Below are 20,773 nucleotides of genomic sequence, written 5' to 3' on the forward strand. Positions count from 1 at the left end.
ATCCTCCACGGAGGACTGTGGAATACGATCGCAACTAGCTACAACGTTGATAATTTCAGATATATCTGGCTTGGTGTACTGTCACTACCTCTTGTCAATTACATCCAATCACTAAGCATGTGTACTATAGCTATGCAATACCACAAATCTTTCACTGCTAGACGAGCGTAGTAAAGGCAACGTAGTATCACGACTTCTCAGAGCCAGTTAAAAATTACTAGTTAGAGACAGTTTGTTGCACGCCACCTTGGCCGCCCCAGCCTTCTACAGCGACAACCTGATAATTCATGGTGCCTAGATTCATTCCCAGCGATTTCCACGCATTAAAGTGATTTGCAACAGTGACTGTGCCGCTAGATCTTTTGGAGTTTCGTATGGAGATGTACTGGTTAAAGGTCGCCGTGCCAACAATGGAAGGCTCATTGACACGTGTGTTCTCCCAGATTGTGTAGCTTGATCCGTCACTGGTGACGCTACCTTTCACCGTGCCGCTGGCGGGAAAGCCAAAGTTATCTTCCATGATGTAGTATTCAACAAGGGGGTTAGTGCTCCAGCCATAGACAGAGAGCAGGCCAACTCCACTACCGACACCAAAGTTACCACTGAACTTGATGGGTCTAAAATATGTATGTAGTATCAGCAACTGAATGAAAAAGAAAGAGTAATGGCTCTTACGCAGATCCTCCTGTGCTCCAGCCCACTCCCACCACAAAGTCATTTGGGTAGGACCAGTTAACCGCAAATCCTGTGCTGGTGTGAGTGTAGACAACATCTCCGCCAGTGGTGTAGTCTTGGTTATAGTTTATAGCGGAGCGACGAACAGCATTGTGTTCTCCCAAGACAAAGTCGTGAGGTCCACGTTCAGTTATATTTACGCTAAGAAATTCATCCAATGGAGCAGCCAAGGAGCTGGCGATGCCAACTAAGGCGACAACAAGAGAAGTAAAGCTAACCATGGTGAAGATCTTCTAAGAAAAAGCAGTGAGGAGATGTCATTAATAGATACTTGAGTTCCGGATTGTTCAACTTGGGCTTATATACATTTCGCACTAACGGAGGCCTTTGGAATATCTACACATCAACTGACGTTGAAACGGAGCTCGATCATCATCTGCTCTTGGGGTTTTGCCTAAACACAGCAGGTGCCAGGTATACTTCGGCAATTGCGTGCCGAAGAAAATTAATAGCCATCCATTAGAATAGGGCCGTTCAAGAGATTGGAAAGTGATGCATCGCGCTAATACCGTTTCATCGGCGTCAAGCGGATCTGGGGTGCATCCGGCTAAGTATACGATTTAGCCTGCTAAGTATTTCCAGATCTATTCTCGGAGCTGCGGAAGGGGTAGTACTCTAGTAATCCGCCGATATATACAGAGTACAACGGCACTTGTATAAGAGACTCCGTGGTGAAGACATCTAAAATATACTACGAAATCAAGTTAGACATATAATCAAGTTTATGCGCTTTATGCTGCGGGCTCTCAGTCTCGGATATATACTTATTTATTCAATATTTTGCATTACTAAAGTATTGAGAGAGATAATGACATTATAGTTCCATCCATAAAGGATTAATTCAATTTGTGACCAAGTAGCTTTCCTTCCGCACATTCCACTTTCCATCTTTTTATTATTCAAATGTCGGCCTTCTTCTCTTACAAGTTTGTATCTGTCGTCTAAATATACCTTTCCCGCGTCTCAAATTCGTATCAAATTAATAATACAAAGGCTGCCACATCGCCATAGCCTCGGATATAAAGACACCAGGTTTATTCTATCTTCCTGTTATACCTTTGGCCTCTGAGCTAAGGTGCTTAGGGCCCAGCCAACTTAAGCTTAACATTGATGACATATTCTCCCCCCTCAAACCCCGCACTAACGTTATAATGAAGAAGCGGCTTGAGATTACAAAACATATGTTAATGCTCTCGAGTTGAAGTTGACTGTATGGCGCCTGCTAGCACAAGCATATATTGCCTATATGCAAACGTATTGGCCCAGTGCTATGCAGATGCTGAGCCCGTCAGTTTTATCTATATAGCACTTCTTATTCCTTCAATCACGCACATTCAACAGCGACTGTCACTTTTGCAGTTCTGCAGAACTATTTATCTATGTTATTTTTTTTTTTAAAAAAAAAAATTTTATGGCGGTGTAGAGACGCTCCTTAATTGACACAAGATTTTTGGCCATTCCTCAATTTACTGGCCTTGGTTCGCCTCGGCTCATACAGTATTGAGGATGAGCACAAGAGTGGGCCATGGCCGTAAACGTCGGGGTACAAGGACACAACCGACGTCGACAAAACGGGCGTTAATATGAGATATGTTCCAACAGTTGATTAAGTAACCTAACTGTGGCGATTTGTCCGACACGAGGGGTTCATCGCCCTCTGTCAACGGCATCATGTAACTCCCCAAACAGAGTCATTAGACACAAGAGATAGAAGACATTAGAATTCAAATGAGAACTTGACGGCACCCAAATTTCCTACTGTTCATCTGTGTATGTGATTGAAACACGTCATATAATTGCCTGACTGTTAATGTAAAGGCTTTTAAGCAGAACCTCAAGGTCATTAGAAGAGGCTTAGAAGGAGAAGAGTAGATGTTTATCCCAGCTACCTCGGCCAGTAAATAACGACTCATTGCCAGCAGATTAGTGTGAGCTTTGTCACATCCATGGGTGGAATTACGGAGAAGATGAGAAGAGAAGGTTAACAGACAGTGAAGAATAAAACATGATAACAACAGAAGTCAGAGAATTCTAGACATGGGAACAACACACAGTCCGATCAGTGGGTAGGTACCAATCAAGCCGAATACCACTGTCGTGGTCGGAGCAGACGGGTCTACCCTGCTGTCCACCAAACAGAACAAAGACACAGAAGTATTGGTAGACTTTCGATCGCCACGAGAATGTTATCTAGTTACTCATGATTGAGGTGAATAATACGACCAAAGTGGCAGCTTCGATGCAGTTCTCAAGACCCGAAAGGCTTAACAACACTAAATAAACATGTATTTATTATTACTATATTTATCTTGTCCGATGTAATAATGCTCATGGACTAAATCGCAATAGGGAGAAATTTCCAGATCTGATTGGCGGTTTGGTGATTCGGATACAGAAGAGCAGGAGTGTTGTCATCGGAGCTAGCATACTGGAGATCTATAACACAGTTTGGGAATTGTACACTCTCAATTCTGAGAAATATGTTAGCGACGAGATGAACTATATCATTGTGAAAAATGATTTAAAGATAATAAACGAAGAAAAGAAAAGAACGATACGTACATGTAGGTGTCAACTCCGACGTTCGTTATTTTCCAACGGGTAGCTTCGTTATTGACAGGGTCATATACGGACGTGTCGAGCTGTGCAACACTGCCATCGACTGTATGGATGAGTTAGATTAATTCGGAGGCATTTTTGAAGTTAAATAATCGAATATCAGATAGAATAGATAAATAATGTTATGTGAGCATACCGGGAGCAGTGATATAAGCGTTACCGAGAACGGATCTCAGGCTATAAACACCCCGGCGAAGAGTGGTTACAACCCACTGCTGGTGTTTAGTGTCGGTATTCTGCCTTGCGCTTTAGATGCGTTAATTTTATGAGTATTTAAAGAGATATGGCTTTGGATCGAAACTGACAAACCAACGACGCCAGAGAGGGGGCTGTTGAAGGCGACGGCCGTGCCATATATATCAAGAACTGGATTGGTGGGGAGAGTGCTGGCGATGATGAAAATTCCGTCCTTGAGAGGCATGATGAAATTATTTTGATATATAACTGTTTGCCTAGAAGGGAGAAGAATGAATCGATTGTTAAACTGCTTTTTCAATATTTTTCTGTGGATGAGGCAGGGTTGGATTTGAGAACATGAGAATTTGCCCACTGATTTATATACTTTTATTGCCTTAAGAAGCCTTTGGTTGGTCGTAAAATAATTTCAGGTAAGCTATCCAGCTTCAATAGATATTGGCTCGGATGCAGGACTACCATGGCGCATTATCTCCCGCCATCATTCATACCAGCTGCGGCTGAGATACAATGCCACTAGCTATTGAGGCGTTGGTCATGTTTACATGGGCTGCTTACGATGGGAATCGAGAACGCGGCTCTGAAGTAGCATTTGCTAGCCGAGTGATCAATAGTTGTCATCTAATCTATACCCCTTCACCCAATAGGAGCATAGACCAACTGCCGTCTACAGAGCTGATATGCCTAGCTCAAGCGCGTGGCGGCCATTACTGCACGTACTATTGATGACTGCCGTTCTCGACCCCTTCCATCCAGAGCGACAATGCATCCCTACCTAGCCAAGCTTAAAAATAGCCTTAGTGTTAGTTCCTTCTAGTCGACATTAACATTTTCAGCTTTCGTAGCCTGACCTACCACGCTCAAGCCGTCGAGAAGAATTTACTAGGATACTATAAAGCTGCTATAGGCCTGGGCTTTAACTAGACCAAAATGGCGAAATCAAACATACGAGTATGCCCTGTTTCCGTTAAGCCTGCCGGCTCTCACGACATGACGTCCTGCAGGTCGCTGCCACCACATTAGGCGAAGAACTTCTCTCAATGCCAATGACAAGTTCAATATCAACGAGAGTGGTGTAATCTAGGCCGTCATGCGGCTTGATAGTTTTTAGAATTGGTAATTTTCGGTCTCGTGGGTTGCAAATTCAGCTTCGTTGCCGTGGTGAGTGGATGAACACTACCATTAACTTATAACATAACGCAGGTAGAATGCGCTATATACCAGTGGCAAGTTCAGCTTTTTCGAATTATCTATATCCATTAAAAGTGTAGTTATTTTCGAGATCCTCTCGACAATTTCAAATGTTACAGAAAACGGAGCTATATAGCTCCAATTTTGAAACCCTAGAGCTCGTAGAACGGAAGACAGCGCATCGCAATGGAGGGAACTTGTCGGAACCCTCATTTCCCACTACTTACGGTCATATTTAATCATCGATTGACATTTGAATCATGTGAAATCAGATGCTGGGTATCTTAAATCCATGTATGTATGTAGTTATGGCCCCTTATTAGATTTCATCGCGCCCCCAGGCGCATTCGCATGCCCTTTTTGAGGCACTGCATTCTTCATAAAAGAATGAACGTCACACGTATAAGTCACCAATCTATGTTACTTTTATACATATCAGAGGAATAACGCACCCCTTTTCAAGCCAATATAGTGAGTGGTCACGGAGAGATCCTGAACGAAAAGACGGTGGCAAAGAGAAAACAAGCTAGAGTACCAAAGGCACTAAGCTCAAATGCAAGCAAGCAGGGTGACTAGAATCCGAAATACGAAGAAGAAGAAGAAAGATTGCATAACTAAAGTGACTAAGAAGAGAGGAGGTATGACTACATGTAGGTACAGTGGATGTAGTTGGGGTCACTTGACCCCCAAAAGATATCGTGATGGTTTTCCTTTCCTGTCAATATAAACAGGCGACGTGCCTCTATCCGCTGCCAGGTTGGGATCAGCCCCTCTCTTGAGAAGCAGTTTGGCCATCTCAACCATGTTTTCTTGTTGAGCCAAGTATAAAGGCGTCGCTTGGCAGACGGCAAGTTGATTAATTGATGCGCCTCCCTCCAGTAATGCAACAGCACTCTCAATATGACCACAATATGCGGCGATGTGCAGAGGCATCCAGCCATCCTTCCTGCATTCATTTACCATTCCGCCGCGCTTTATTAAGAGTCTTAAATTGTCCGCCTTGTTGGATATTACTGCGCGAAACAATGGCGTCTCTCCCGTAATACTCAATGCACCTATATCCGAGCCTGCATCAAGGAGGATATGAAGTATCCCAATCTCACTAAATTCAGCCGCCCGATGCAAAAGCGTCGAACCATCGTCACACTGATTCAAACGCGAGGTGCCATTGTAACCCGTTTTTGTGATGATGCTCGGTAGCTCTTTTATCAGGATCCGGAGAGCTTCCAATGCTGAGGAGTCAATTGCTGTTAGCAGATCCTTCCAAGGAATTTCCAGGGGCTTGCTCAGACTGCTTTGAAACTGAATAATCGCTTCCACTATAATTGCGTCGTTTTCTTCAATGGCATATCTCATAGGAGAACAATACTCGAAGTCCTCGGCATCCAACGATGCGCCTTGTTCGAAAAGAAATCTAACAGATTCGATGGCACGCTTGCTAATGGCACAGTGTAATAGAGTTCTCTGAATATGATCGATAGCGTTCAGATCAGCCCCAGCGTCAATCAGAAGCTGCATCATTGCCGGGTGCTCCACGGCAACGTGAAGAGGAGTCTGTTGCTTTGCAGATGGTGCGTCTATCTTTGCATTATTATGCAGTAAAAACTCTACCATTTTTACCTCCCCTGCTCTTGCTGCATAATGGAGCGGCCTGTACCTTTCTAGATCTTTAGCTTCAATCATGGCTTTTCGATCCGAAATAGGTTGATGAGCAAGAAGCATTTCCGCAATCTCATACATCCCATGTTCTGCAGCATGATGGAGAGGTTTCCTCCCTTTAGAATCTGCCGCTTGAACATCGGCACCATGTTCTAGCAAAACGCGTACCACTTCTATAGAGCCTTTTGATAATACGTTTGACAGGACGATGTGGCCGTCTTTAAGTGTCTTGTTGAGAGGCACGTGGTTTTGCAGCAAATAATAAACCACTAGCAGTTGATCGGAACATGCTGCGGCATTCAGAACTTGGTGACCGAAATTCTTCATATCCTCGTGACCAACAATCGCGCGCAATGTTTCAATGTGGCCAGATATAGCTGCTATCTCTGCGACTTTCTCTATCTCATCCATTTCGGCCCTTTTTGCGTATGCCGTACTAGCGAGAAATCGGATGATTTCCTCCAAGCCTAGCTCAGCTGCGTAATGCATTGCTGTTTTGCCCGCGTTATCCTTCGCGCTCATAATCTGTGAGAGGCGCCCTAATTCGCCAGAGGCTTCTAAAAGGAACGACGTTGCATTCAGGCTTGCACATTTTGTGGCAATGTGCAGTGGAGTGCATCCATCGTGATCAGCCATAAAGGCGATGCCATTGTTTGCAGTCATTAGGCTTGTGATTAACTGCGGGCAATTAGACGCTGCAAAATGCAAGACAGTTCTTCCTGCGTCATCTTGGGTATTGACTTTCGCACCAGACTCTACCAGAATCTTTGCGGCTACCACGTTGCCCATTCGTACGGCAACCATCAATGCTGTTTCAGAGTAGTTGTCTTTGGCATCAAGTATATCAGGCAATGTATCAGAGACTGCCTTGCTAATGAGAAACCGAAGTACTTCTTCGCTTCCACAAATTGCTGCCATATGTAAAGGTGTTCGGCCGTCAGAATTAGTATGAGAAAGTAATGGATTGTGGTTGTTGAGAATATTGAAAAGAACTTTGGTAGCTCTCAAACGGCCTGATATAGCAGCTCTATGAAGAAGAAAGTGGCCATCCATCTCTTTTCGATTAGCATTAAATAATTCTTCTACTTCATCATCGTTCTCAATGATTAAATCTAGATAATCCCTAGATTTGGTGTCCCGGATGACAACTTTGTGATCCCAGTATCCGCGCCTGGCTGTATCTTCCTTAAGCACGTCTGTCTCCAAATCGGGGAGAAGTACCAAAATAATTGTAGATAATCCAACGTAGTCAGCCATTTCAATAACTGGCCGAGGCTGATATCCATATGTTTCATCTACCGTAGTATCATCATCGTCAAGAACTTGCACTTTCATCTCTTCCAATTCTGGATCTTGCGTAAATGGTTTGGATACCTGGCCGTGACACAAGAGATACAGCCTGAACCACATGTTTGTAATATAAGATTGTTGTTTGAAAAATTGAAGAACCTCAGTTTTTAGATTTTCATCAAGTCCCTTGCAGCGGTGTACATGCATGGGCCAAAATCGGCAGGCATATTCCAAAAGATATAAAACAGGCTCATCGTAACCTCGGCCTTGGTATTTATGAGAAATTTGCGAGAGACAATTTTCCCATGTTTCTTCTTTTTCTCGCGAACGGGTGAAAGCTAGATAGATATAACGTAGAGAGTTTCGGACTAAGTCATGGTCACTCAATATCTTGAACTCTTTGGGCGAATTGCCATCAGATAGTAGCAAGATGCTCTTGAGTTCTTGACTGTCCAGATAGGCAAATTGACCTTCTATTCTAACAAAGGGTCCGAGATGTTCACGAATATCTTTCTCTATATCCAGAGATATATCATCCCGAACGTCATCCAGAGTGAGATGCTCTTCGGCCAGAGCAGCTGCAACCGCAAGCTCTTTAATATGTAGCGGTCTGAGAGCAAGTAGAAGCCATGACAGTACCTTGGCAGCCCAAGAGAGCACTTCTTTTGGTCTATGGAATAGATCCTGCAGGAAATGTCTGTAGATATTCTCTCGTGTGACTGGGATGCCTTGCATCGTATTTCTGATTACTCTGATCGAAGAGGGCGGGTTTGAGTATACCAGATTCATCAAATATGCGTTCATAGAAGAAAATGATCCTTCAAATGAGTGGACCAATGGAATTGCAGTCTTCAGGATATGAGCTTTTAGTTCTGCCCTGGCAGAAGCTGATCCAAGATTCTGGCTAAGGAAATGATCCAATTTTGCGTGTATGAAAGCCGTCATTAAGCCAGCGTGCTTTTCTGGGTCTATTCGTAATTTGATCTTTTGAAGTTTCTTCTGGGTAGGTTCGATGATGTCCTTTCGACTGCAGGTCAGGATCGAAAGTGTTGAGCCCATAGCTTTTGAAATATTATTCTGGATCATGGATATCCAAAAATGTAATTTAAATGGCCATGATTCAAAATCATCAATCACAACAACGAACTTCGTCCTATTTGAGTTGATGAGAATAGAAGATAGGAGAGTATGAAGCACCTCCTCTGTCCATACATTCTGAGACATGATCTCGATTGCCATGGACTGAATTGGAAGAAACAGGGATGGCCACTGTGAGATGATCTGATGGATGGAAGACATATACATATTGTATCTTGTATTCTCTCCTCGCTGTGGTATGTTGTTACCATCAATGAGGACCACAGGTGAGCTTTCGATTACCTCTCGACAAAGAAGCCTCAACAAAGTCGACCCTCCGTGAAGCTTTGGATTCACAATCTCAATAGAGCGCCCCATTATTTCCTTTGTGAGAGATTTAGTTAAGTAAGGATGGTAAATCTTCTTCAATATTTCGAAATCCTCTATACGGTCCATTAATTTGTTGCTGCGCATGAGCCATTGCGAAGATGAGAGGCGCTGGAGGAGCTCAAAGTAACTGTCAATTCTAATATCTGATTGCAGTCGATGTTCTCGAACATCGCAACCTAGCATCAAGTCAATATCTTATCAAAGCAGATTTATTTATTCTTTCAACCAATTCAGTATCTATTAATCAACGGTACATACCTCGATTGACGTAACGCGGAGTAAACAACTTCTTTAATAACCCGAGGTATTCCGCATCTTGCATTGAGCAACGCAACATCTCATCACGCGTCCGGAATATCGGTATAACTTCTTCAAATGGAGTATTGAACTTTGTAGTCTCAAATTCGTCGCTGTTGACTTTTCTGATGATACTTGTTATTCTGTATTCGGCAGCAAACTGACAAAAGTCGTATGATATCTGAGATAGCGAGCCTATAAGACCAGGATGAATCTCTGCCAGGCGACCCCGATAGCTAATGTTTGTCGCATCCAACATTTTGAGCAACAACTCATCCCAGTTTTGTTGGTCTGTTGGCTGAAGAGGTGAATCAATGAATAGCAAGGCATCAATAGCCAAAGCAACGTCGTAGAACCTCTTAGTAGTATTAGCCATAGTAACAGCCTGTAATTACAATCAGAGAGTTAGTAAAACTAGGCATTGCGAACTAGTTTTGCGACCATTTGACATCTCTCTCACCTTTTTAACAACAATTCCAGCAAATCCATGGCCAGCAAGTACTATTCGATGGAGGAGAGGTCCCTTCTGTTGGAGAACATTCTGTCGAATGTGGTCAAGAAGCTTTATAGCTTCATCTTCAATCCACGCCAACAAGAAGAATTCGCGCTTTGGATCACTGAGCACACCGGATGTCCCAAAAACATCCACAAGTCCATGCTGAAGAGAGACTTCCAGGTCTTGCAAATATAAGGGGGGGAAACAGTTAGTGATTGTGAGTACAAAAATTTTAAGCACTTGCCTATACCATCTTACATTTATTGCCATCATGACGCGAGTTTTCCGGTCCGCAAATATGCTTTATATCCACAGATTCATCTGAAACCCCGTGATGTTCAGAAATTTTAGAGGTAACTTCCTGAAAAACGCTATGGTTGAATATTCGAGCTTCTGAGAGAAGCCTTTTCATATGGGTAGCGATTGGACTGGTCGATGAATCTCCCTTGACGTCAGGAAATCCAACTAGGTAAATACTAGGTGTAATATGTGTGTGAGCCTTGGTCATCAAGATGTTTCGTTTTGCGAAACGTAGACTAACCTGAAATTCCATTGCTCTTCACTCATCGTGGCCAAAATACTTTTCGTAAAATTACTTCGCCAGCTAGTTTGCGATTTTTGTCTCAGACGCGATGCTGAGGAGAAGAACAGTGAAGGTCGGAAAAGTGTATCGGCTGGATTTATGTAACAGAGGCTATGTTCACCTTTGATGCCTTCTTAAAAAGAAGACAAAGAAGTAACTCTGGTCTTCTTTCAGGGGAGATACGCAAACCGTAGTAAATAGCACAGACCTAACATTTTTCATTCAACTGACTAGCCTGAGGACCCTATGAAGAGATTCCTTTGTCCAATCTTGCTGCAATGGCCCTTTGTTGGATGAGGAGACATCATCAATTAGAGGAGCCCAAAGAAGAATAACATTGACAAACAAATTCATGTAAGATTGAAATATATGATGGAAAAAAGAAAATTTCAACCGATTTAGTCGATGATCACCAGGAGAGAAAATCGGAAGGGTATCTTTATCCAATCTTAGACAAGATGTCTCCAGGCATTAGGTAGATCCAGATGGCAGTAACTCAAAGAGTTGTTTTAGAAATCAAAAGTCACCTTCAAAGGTGTTACGGTTATTCTCATTACACAGACAAAAGCCGAATTTACGAGAGGAAAAGATTTTCTGTAGCTTACATATAATTGTTGTATTCGGCTGATCGCCTAAGATAGATAACGTGGACAATCAAAATTCGCGGAGTAGAACATGGAAACTGCTTTATCGTAGAGAGGCTTAGGAGGCTGAGAATCAATGCTAATCCTCATCGCCAAATCACAAGCTCAATATAATGCTTGTACTCTCTCAAATTAAACTTAGTGCTCGAGTTGTAGGAATTGACTATCGCGGACCGTCAGGAGAGTCTCCCCCTTAGCACAAGTACTCGGAGCACCCGAAGACTATAAAAAATTCTCATTCAACACTACTGGCAACGTCACACGAGTCCTCATTGACCACCCCCCGATCAATCTTGTAGACATCGACATTATCTCCGATTTTACAACCTTGCTTCGAAATCTTGAGAAGAATCATGCTTCAGACGCTGCCCCCAAAGTCGTCATCTTCTCCAGTGCCGATCTAGACTTCTTCCTTGCGCACCTCGACTTCTACATGCTTTCAACAGACCATCCTCTACATCCTCCTTTCTCCAACAGAGAGGTCACTTACGCCTACAACAACGTAGCTCGCCTTCTTGGTACGGTGCCGACCATCTTCATCGGCGAAGTCAGCGGCCGTGCGGAGGGTGCTGGCAACGAATTACTTGTGCGGATGGACATGGGCTTCGCAAGCACAGGCGCACTGCTCGGTGCCTCCGAAGCAGCCATCGGCCTTACACACGCAGCAAGCGGATTGCAGTATCTCACGCGTCCGATCGGACTAGGCCGCGCAACCAAGTATCTCCTGGCCGCCAAAAGCGCAGATGCAAAGACCGCTGCGGAATTTGGCTGGGTCAACCAGGCGTTTGATACGAAGGAAGAGATGGAGAGCTACGTCGACAACCTCGCCGCCAGGATTGGCGTCTTCACCAGACAAGGCCTGGAGGCAACCAAACGGGGCATCCGATATGGTTCGGGCCCAGGCCAGCGGCAATCGCCAAGGATTTGGAAGTTGTGGACGAGTTGATTTTGACAAGAGTGACGAATAATCTTTATAACCGATGGTTTGAGTTGTCGAATAATCAGACACGGGGTCCTTTTGAATTAGACCTGTTTGATGACCTTGTAGAACTTTACCAATCAAGGTTCTACAATGACTTGACATTCACGATATCCTCCTAGATGCACGTTCAAGGCTGAGATAACGGTCTCACATATAGATACTCAATTATAACTAGACCAATGTAGACCAGTAACCCGAAGATTCGACTATCAAACTGCATAGCAAAATTCGCAAACATATATTACATACATCTTACGCCGCAACATGTCGCAGAAACATAAGAGCTGTGATACTTACATGGTATCTCTATAATATACACCAAACGCCATTCGTACAAGTACAAGCAAAACGCCGACCTTTTTTTTTACAAGTTCGATGTCAGGGAGAAGAAAACAAAACAGGCTACCCTCCCCTATATATCACACACGCTTTCACGTACAAAAACAGTCGCTCCTTTTTTTGGGGGGGTGTTTTACAGCCCCAGCTCCCAAGACTCTCCCCAGATCTCATTCAGATTAAGACCCAGTAGCTCCAGGCTTGGGTCGAGATTAAAGGGCTGTGTGTTGTCATTCACACCCCATGATGGATCCACGGGGACTGCTGGCAGGGGCGCTGGGAAGGCAAATGGTGTTACAGACTGCAAAAGAAGTCAGTGTCGTATCACAAGAAATAGAATGGGAGAAAGGTAGTTACTACTCACCTTGGTTCCGTCGGGCAGCTCCAAGCCAGGTACTGGGCCAATACCTGGCCCGGCAATTGGGCCGATGGGAGGGGGATGAAGAGGAGTCCCTGGCAATGGAGCAGACGATAGAGGAGGCTCCTGGTTGGCAAGAAGCTTATAATGAAGATTTACAAATCTCTCGGCCGACGTAGATTTGGCCACCTCGGTGGTCTTGGTTCCCAGATGGGCCTCAAGAAGCCCCAATGCCGCGCACATGATGGAGTAACCCCACGGCTCGTTATTGCCGCAACGCAGTAGGCGGTCTTCCTTCATCGCAATGCACTTCTCGATGAGCTTCACCGTGTGGTGGGAGTTGATCATAATCATGTTTGTCGATCCGCGAGGCTGCAGCATCGTGACGCTGCACAGATTGATTGCCGTGGTGAGAGCGTCCTCTCGCAAGAAGTTGAGCGCTCGTACGCCCTGCTCGTACAGCTTGTCATGCAAAAGAACCATATCCCGCGCGGCATTGTAATAGATGATTTCCGAGTACTGGTACTTGGAGTTTTGCTTGCGCAGCTTGAGATAGGGCTGATGCAGAGGGGTAATGTACTGCCGCAACTGGACGTGCAGTAACGTGTATGCGATCAATGGGTTCTTCTTGCTATCGCCGTTGTTCTCAGGATTCATATCCCAGGAAGGGAGGGCATCGATTTCATGTGTCAAGTCATTGGTATAACGAATGACTTGGTCATAGTCTATCTCGGATACCGGTCCGGTAAGAAGACGGCTGAGCTCGAGACGCAGAGGCAAGCTCTGCCGCGCCAAGTTCTGGAACGAAGAAAACGTATATTCCTTGGCCGGCTTAGAGGGTGGCAATATCGTCGTGTTCTCGTCGAAGTCTTCGTCGTCCAGATTCCGAGGAGGGTTGGTGTCGAAGTGAAGCTGGCTCACCAAGGTCGGCAAGCCATGGTCAAACGACGCCTGCATGTCAAACTCCTGCACTGTTGCCCATATCCTCCGCCGCATCTCCTGGTTGTACACGGTGATCTTGCCGCCCATGTGGCTCGGCTCGCGGTGCAGTCCTACAGCGATGCCATCGCGAATCAGATTTCCCGAGCTAGTCCAGAAGCGCTTCTTCTTAATGGTGTTAACGCGCTTGCCAAGGTAAAGCAGACAGGCGATCTGATAATGGATGAGTCGTCGGTGCTTCTGGCTCTGCCTCGTCGCCCACGCATCGCACGCCACAATCCACTTCTCAGCCATGTGTCGTGGTTTCGACATCATGCCAATGAACTTGAGCGACTCGTGGGTATGCACGCAGCTCGCTACGGCCATCATCGACAAGACTAAAGCCGTGAAGGCTGCGTATCGCTGCTTGCTTCCAGGAAGCCAAAATTCCGCATACTCCTTGCGGAAGGTGGGCACGTGTACAATGCGGTGGATCTGCTCAAACTGTTCGAGATAGACATTTATGAGGGCATCGGCCTCTTCCTTGGGGGGTAGAAGGGCGTCGAGCTCCGGGTCCGACTGCTCAAAGATGGTCTCTCGCTCCTCCTGGCGGCGCTTGCGGTCCTTGCGATCATGAAGAATCACCGGCCGCAGCCACTCATCCGCCGTCTCGCGCATAAACGGACAAAGGCCGGTCAACTCGACAAAGGCCATGCTGGCATTGTGAGGGCCAAAGTAGCGAGTGCGGAAGCCCTTGCCACGGAAGAAGCGCAGCTCGCCATTTTCACCTGCCATGCCGCTCTTCTGGATAATCTCCTGCTCTTCCGCGGGGGGCCTCGCCTCGCCATCGGCTCCCTCATCCTTCTGCGTCGACGGCGAGTTGGTGCTGCCCACGACGGTGCTCCCGTCTAGAGACGCTGAGCCGCCAGGCCTGGTGAGAAGGTTCTTCAGCTGGGTAATCTCCAGCTCCAGTCTGCGGATGCGGTCATGATCTTGGCGGGCCAGCTCAGAGTCTCGGGGGCCGAAGCCCGAAACCGCATCACCAATCCCGAAGCGGCGCGAGTCCAGCTGCGCAAAGGACGGAGGAATGCCGGATGATGCATTAACGACTTCTCCGTTGCGTGATTCGTAGCTGCAGCGGTCAGGGGTGCCGCTCTTAATGCAGCGCTCGCACGGAAAGCCACGATCGCACGAGAGCTTGCGGCGGCGGCACTCGAGACAGCTCAGTCGCACGCGCTGTCTCTTGCGGGCCGGTGGTTGGTCAGAGTCGTGTCTTGATACCGAACCGCCGTCGGAGTCCGGGCTCTCACTGCGATCAGCCATGGCGAAGATATGTCGGAGTTACGACGAAAAAAAAGAGTTAGGGAAATACTGCGCAAGGCGAGAGGAGGGGTCCCGGGGTCAAAAATGTTTGGTGGTTTGGGAATTTTATCAATCTGATCTGATAAAGAAAAGCTGCAATTTGTGTCATGGGCGCCTTTTCAGGCAAAGTCCGAGCCGAGGACCGACGGTCTATTCCGGAAACAGAAAGTGATGCGCAGCTTAGTCATTGGCTGGCCCTGGCATCCCTCGGACCTCCGAGTTCACGCAGGTAGGCAATGGGTTGAAGAGCCAAGAAAACCCCAAGAATACGCCCCTACCAGTTCCTTCTCGCTATATATACGTGTGTATATATATGTATGTTAATTCCGGCTCCTTTTTCCGGCGTGCGCGGCTCTCGTCGTATTTCGCTCGTGTCTATCGAAAATGACGAAACGGCGTCGATGTGATGAAAGAATATTTACCCGGTGCTGCATGTCGACGACTTCGGTGTTTTAACCCAGGGTCACACGCGATTCGCGAAACTGCTGCCTCGATCGTAATTATATCTCTGCATTCCGCACTATCCAGACCTGACAGCTTTTTCGACCTATGATGCACAGCTCGCTCAGACTTTCCAAACTGGCCAAGCGCGGGCCACGAATCGCTGATTAAAATTGACATATCCGGCCTCCTCCGGCGAACCAAACCCACCATCTCAACCCACCCAACGGCTCCTTGGCCTCCGGGTCCGGAGCTACTGTCACGTAGCATTCGGCGATCTATCGACCTATTTGATGATGAACGCTCTCTCTCTATAGCCAGGTTCAAGGATAATTTGAGCTCTGTAAGAGCATTTCATCGAGTTTTTCTATCTCTTGGATACAGGCTATCGGGCCGCTGGGCACTTGTATAAAGCCATCGTGAAACTACCTCCAAGTTAACAACTTGGCTCTACACATTCCGGCTAACGACGGAGATGGGTTCTAATTCCGCTCCTTCGTCGCACTGATCTCCACTAGGATCAAATCCTCAGCCAGGATTTCGAGTGACTCACGGAACGCCGGTAACATTGCGGGTCCGAGAATCCAAGATGGGATCTCTTGTTTTCTCCAGTCTTTTATAGTTGCAGCCTTTACATTTCCGATGGCCATCCGGCCGCGTAAATAGCGCTTGCACGTGAAACTCAGCCATCGTCTACGTAATTGACGGTGCACCGAGGCTGAGATGACAAGCTGCCAAAAAAGGCCACTTACAAAAGGCACTGCGCTCGTAGAACATTTCCCAGAGACAGTTAGATTACTTCCAGGTTCACTTAAGGTTGTGCGTCTCCCGTCTAGCACAGCTGCTTAATAAACTACCTATCCATAATAGCAGCGGCCCGCATCCCCGAGAACCCTGCAATGAACTCGGACTAATAGGTAAGATGGGATGCTGAAGTTGTCAAACACAGGATAGGTGCAACCGCCGGTACTATTCACTGGAACTTGCTATACACCAGAGGCAAATTACAATAACGGGCACTTCTCAAGCTTTATATTTTTCCCCTCGACAAAGCATATATAGGTAGTCAACCTGACATAATTTGGAACCAAGCAAACTCGCAACAATGTTGCTTAAACTCAAGTCAGGTACCCAAGTAGATCACTATATGCAGTCAGCACAGCAGGGGATGTCTTAGATCTCGGCGAGAAAGCCCCTCGAATTCCGTCAATCGAGTCAAAATGACGAAAAATCATATAAAAATAGAGTAGACAAATCTTTTCCCATTTTACGTGGCATATTCTTATCGCTCCCATCGTATACTCCCTTGCTGCGATTACCAACTAGGTGGTAGGTACCTATACAAGAGTACACATGCAGCTAGCCGCGACTCCACTCTCAACCACATCTCACATCATCAACTCACCCTGTTGAGTAGAATTCGCTCAATAATATCCCCTCTCCCACCTCAATTGACTCCGGAAACCTCTCTCCCATACCTCCTCACGGCAAACAAAGGGACCATGGCGACGAACCGAGCTCCTCCCTCCGAACAGGAGATCAAAGGCCGCATCATCACTCACATGAACACGCAGCACTCCCGCGAGCTCTCTCACTACCTCCGCCATTATGTTGGTCTCTCTGCTCGCGCCGCCACTGCCTCGCCTGCCATACAGGACATGAGCCTCACTGGCATGGCCATCAAGACCCTTAACGGCACTTATGATGTCCCATTTTCGCCTCCCTTGTCATCCTGGGCCGAAGCCCGCCCTCGTGTTATCGCAATGGACGTCACTGCTCGCGAGGCCCTCGGTATCAGCGACATTTATCTTACAGAATATGCCTGGCCCAGAGGATTCGACTGGGTCCCCCTCGGCGGTGTCGTCTTCTACTACATCTGCTGTGTTGGCTTACCGTGGGTTGTGCCAGGGAGTGGCATATGGGATACGCTCGAGGTGGTCTTTCCAGGAGGCCCAGAGTGGTTCCTGTGGATAGTCAGGACGATTTTCTGGATAGTTTTTGGTATCCATGTGGTGGAGGTGTTTTTGCTTGACAGATGGAGGCTGCAGAAGCATGGTGTGCCGAGGTTCTCTAGGGTGTGGTGGGCATGGACTAGCAACATCTTTTTCGAGGGCGTGACGACCTGGAACAGGCTGGACTCGATTATTGCCGCGAAGAGGGCTGAGAAAGAAGGCAAGAAGCACTGATTATCTTCTCATATGTATGATAGATATGTGCGGGAAAAGGCGCAACAGCATTGGGGGTTATGCAATTCTAGCTAGATTTCATGCGACCTTCGTCTATATAGCTATGTACTCTCCACGCTTTCAATTGACAGGCCCCTAGTCTATTCTTCATTCATCTTTTTAAAATATAACTTCAGTAGTCCCCCGCGTAGTTGTCATACGTGCCTTGCATCGCCTGCGTGCTCACCCATTCTTCGCTAGCCAAACCTCTCACAAATCTCTCTTCGAGATCGTCAGAGTTCTTATGGAAATCACATGCGAAATCACACGCTGGAATTGTCTCCTCGCCGAAATATTTGCATATAGAAGCGTGTCGACAGGCGTTGATGTTCTCGCAGTAGTATGCCAATGCCTGCAGGCTCCTTAACCGCGATTCGTAGTTTGAGTCGGCTTTTGTGTCGCTCTTTATCATCCGCGAGACTCGTTCGAGATCCTCTCGGCTATAATATAGGAAACAATAGCTGGCGTTGCCATCGCGACCTGCTCGCCCGACTTCTTGATAATACCCCTCAAAGGACTTGGGAAGTCTCCAGTGCACGACGAATCGTACATTGTCCTTATCAATGCCCATGCCAAATGCCGTGGTAGCCACGATGATATCGTAGCCCGGCTCATTGTTAATCCAGTTGGTCAACGTGTCTTCCTTGACATCTTTGGGCAGCTTGGCATGGAACGGCCGAGCACCAACGCCTGCGTCTCGGAGACTGGCTGAAAGCGACTCGCATTCATCGCGGGACGTTGTATATATGATTCCCGAAACATTTTCGGTTCTTTCACGCTGCTTCGCCAACTCACTCTGCCGCGGCTCAGCGCGCCTTCGTTCATACACGGCATGTATCCATTTCAAAAAGTCTGAAAGACGGTTGTCGTCCTCGTCTTTGGTGTATCTGATTTCCAAATGAAGGTTGCCTCTCTCTGGACTCATCAGAAATGTCTTTATCCTTTCTGGCGTGGCATCGAGACGCAAGACTTTGAGAATATCCTGCCGTACTTGGGCGTTCGCCGTCGCCGTGAGGCACATGATGGGTACATCCGGAAACGTCTCCCGAAACCAGGATAATCGCTTGAAATCTTTTCTGAAATCATGGCCCCACTCTGATATACAGTGAGCTTCATCAATGGCAATGCGAGCAAGCTCCTTCTGCCTGTGTACAAGCTGCAGGCGCTGGCGGAATCGCGAGCCCGAGCACAACTCCGGTGTGACGTAGAGAAGCCTGGTTCTCGGATGGCCGGTCTCCAGATCACGCTGGATGCGATCTCTCTCATCGGGCGACGTGTTGCTGTTCAAAGAACTGGCATCGATTCCGGCAGCTTTCAAGGCTTCTACTTGGTTGATCTACAGGCAGCATCATCAGCTACCAACACATGTCGACAGGAACCATACAGTCGGCCAACCGTACCATCAAACTTAGCAGCGGCGAGACGACAATGGTAACTACCGAGATCCCTATTAGTCGACCCCATTTCTCCCCTCTTTAAGCCAACAACTCACTGCCTTGATCAATCACGGCGGGCAGTTGGAAGCACAGGCTCTTGCCGAACGATGTGGCTGCTTGGACGTATACATCATGGCCGCCTAATGCCGCCTCAATGATTTCACGCTGATGGGGCCTTGAGGAGCCGATTGCCCGTGAATGTCAGTCTGCAAGGACATGAACCAGAAAGGCAAAGAACCCGACTCGGGGAAATGACGACAAGAAAAACAAATCCACCGAGCTTACCTGAAATCGTCCTTGTGGAACTGCCGCCGGAGAGTGAACCCGATATCCGTGCATGAATTTACCCTCTGCAGGGGGGGCATGGCAGAGCGAATCTAGACTTCAGGGCGACGGCAGCGAGGCAGAGGCTGGCATTGGCTGGGACGCGGCGCAATGAGTGAGCGAGTGAGTGAGTAAAGATCTGCGCGGCATCGAGATCTTTGGGTGCGCTGTGGACCGATAGAGATGGCATGCGGGTTTGCTGCGATTCAAAGGGTGAAGCCTAGCTCGTGTTAGAAGCATTTTGACGCTCTTCTAGAACGCGAATCGCCAACTTCGGGGACGCGGGATATGGAGTAGGAGGGGAGCACTTGTACTGGGTACGTGAGTCTAGGATACGCCACTTGGCAGCACGCATACTAGCATCGGCGCCTTACGAAGTAGCGAATACCTTGCTAAGGGGGCGTTGCCTGGAGGCACGTGTTCACTGCTTTCAACTCGTGTTGCTCTGGAGAGTCGCACCAGTCATTTCGAATTTTTTATTTTTGTGCACGGCAAACACCCAATCCTGGAGCTTCTAGCAACCCATCAGAATACATGTCCTAAATGCCCTCTCTCTGTTTGTGTTGTACGCGGAAACGCTGTGGTACGGGGTACAAGTACGGGTACAAGTAAACAATTCAGCTTTCAGGGCCGTTTAAACACTGTTCCCCATATTATTAATGCATAGCGCCATGCTAGCGTCTTCTCTCTTTGAATGCTTTTTCTCACCCCCGGCTGTACTGCGGCCAATGCGAAGCTGAACGCATTCCTGCGTCCGGTTCAACAGCATCCATGGCCAGAATAAGCACTCCGGTTTCCTGGAGCAACTGGCGGGCAGGATGAATATGGCGAATTGCTGAACTGGGAACTAGTGCTCTGGTTACCTGGGTATCTTATGGGAGTGGCCGTCCAGCACCCCAAGTTGCGCGGCAATCCGGCATCCCGTGTCCCAAATTTAATAGTAGTGATAATAGCAGATATTAGAGAAATGCAGCGATGGGAGCATAAAGTAGCGATACCGGAAGGAAGTAGCAATGGTAGTGGTTAAAAGGAATCCATTGATTTCTTCAGCATCTTGCTACGGCACTTGAGCTACGCGTTGTCGTGTTGGATACCTGTAGGGAGTACATTGCCAAGATCCGGACATAACCACATATCTACCCTTGTCTTGTGAGCGGCGCCTCGGAGTTGATCCATCCCTACGGTATTCAGCGCGAGAGATAGAATGAATGTTAC

The 20,773-nt window shown here is 47.0% G+C and overlaps 8 protein-coding genes across 8 annotated transcripts; 2 read left to right on the forward strand and 6 right to left on the reverse strand.

The window, feature by feature from the left end:
- Positions 1-217: 217 nt before the first annotated feature.
- On the reverse strand, positions 218-956 carry TRIVIDRAFT_65505 (glycoside hydrolase family 11 protein; the record flags this gene model as incomplete). The annotated part of the gene is made up of 2 exons (XM_014095467.1): positions 218-617; positions 676-956. The coding sequence occupies 2 exons, from the start codon at positions 954-956 to the stop codon at positions 218-220; spliced, it is 681 nt and encodes a 226-aa protein (XP_013950942.1).
- Positions 957-3,070: 2,114 nt separating this feature from the next.
- Positions 3,071-3,775, reverse strand: TRIVIDRAFT_65504 (carbohydrate-binding module family 13 protein; the record flags this gene model as incomplete). The annotated part of the gene is made up of 4 exons (XM_014095468.1): positions 3,071-3,206; positions 3,298-3,397; positions 3,491-3,600; positions 3,660-3,775. 4 exons carry the CDS (start codon positions 3,773-3,775, stop codon positions 3,071-3,073), a joined length of 462 nt encoding a protein of 153 aa, XP_013950943.1.
- Positions 3,776-5,415: 1,640 nt separating this feature from the next.
- On the reverse strand, positions 5,416-7,317 carry TRIVIDRAFT_162632 (uncharacterized protein; the record flags this gene model as incomplete). The annotated part of the gene is made up of 3 exons (XM_014095469.1): positions 5,416-5,842; positions 6,479-6,689; positions 6,990-7,317. The coding sequence occupies 3 exons, from the start codon at positions 7,315-7,317 to the stop codon at positions 5,416-5,418; spliced, it is 966 nt and encodes a 321-aa protein (XP_013950944.1).
- A 2,083-nt stretch (positions 7,318-9,400) lies between these two features.
- Positions 9,401-10,516, reverse strand: TRIVIDRAFT_65503 (uncharacterized protein; the record flags this gene model as incomplete). Its single annotated transcript, XM_014095470.1, has 4 exons — positions 9,401-9,838; positions 9,914-9,994; positions 10,208-10,250; positions 10,491-10,516. 4 exons carry the CDS (start codon positions 10,514-10,516, stop codon positions 9,401-9,403), a joined length of 588 nt encoding a protein of 195 aa, XP_013950945.1.
- A 474-nt stretch (positions 10,517-10,990) lies between these two features.
- Positions 10,991-12,122, forward strand: TRIVIDRAFT_65502 (uncharacterized protein; the record flags this gene model as incomplete). The annotated part of the gene is made up of 2 exons (XM_014095471.1): positions 10,991-11,007; positions 11,357-12,122. 2 exons carry the CDS (start codon positions 10,991-10,993, stop codon positions 12,120-12,122), a joined length of 783 nt encoding a protein of 260 aa, XP_013950946.1.
- Positions 12,123-12,374: 252 nt separating this feature from the next.
- On the reverse strand, positions 12,375-15,093 carry TRIVIDRAFT_80282 (uncharacterized protein; the record flags this gene model as incomplete). The annotated part of the gene is made up of 2 exons (XM_014095472.1): positions 12,375-12,795; positions 12,859-15,093. The coding sequence occupies 2 exons, from the start codon at positions 15,091-15,093 to the stop codon at positions 12,631-12,633; spliced, it is 2,400 nt and encodes a 799-aa protein (XP_013950947.1).
- A 1,982-nt stretch (positions 15,094-17,075) lies between these two features.
- Positions 17,076-17,909, forward strand: TRIVIDRAFT_184116 (uncharacterized protein; the record flags this gene model as incomplete). Its single annotated transcript, XM_014095473.1, has 1 exon — positions 17,076-17,909. The coding sequence occupies one exon, from the start codon at positions 17,076-17,078 to the stop codon at positions 17,757-17,759; it is 684 nt and encodes a 227-aa protein (XP_013950948.1).
- Positions 17,910-17,931: 22 nt separating this feature from the next.
- Positions 17,932-19,599, reverse strand: TRIVIDRAFT_41322 (uncharacterized protein; the record flags this gene model as incomplete). Its single annotated transcript, XM_014095474.1, has 4 exons — positions 17,932-19,134; positions 19,199-19,233; positions 19,291-19,409; positions 19,520-19,599. The coding sequence occupies 4 exons, from the start codon at positions 19,597-19,599 to the stop codon at positions 17,932-17,934; spliced, it is 1,437 nt and encodes a 478-aa protein (XP_013950949.1).
- Positions 19,600-20,773: the final 1,174 nt, after the last annotated feature.

Source organism: Trichoderma virens (assembly GCF_000170995.1).
Source record: "Trichoderma virens Gv29-8 chromosome Unknown TRIVIscaffold_90, whole genome shotgun sequence".
In the NCBI taxonomy this organism is placed as follows: domain Eukaryota; kingdom Fungi; phylum Ascomycota; class Sordariomycetes; order Hypocreales; family Hypocreaceae; genus Trichoderma; species Trichoderma virens.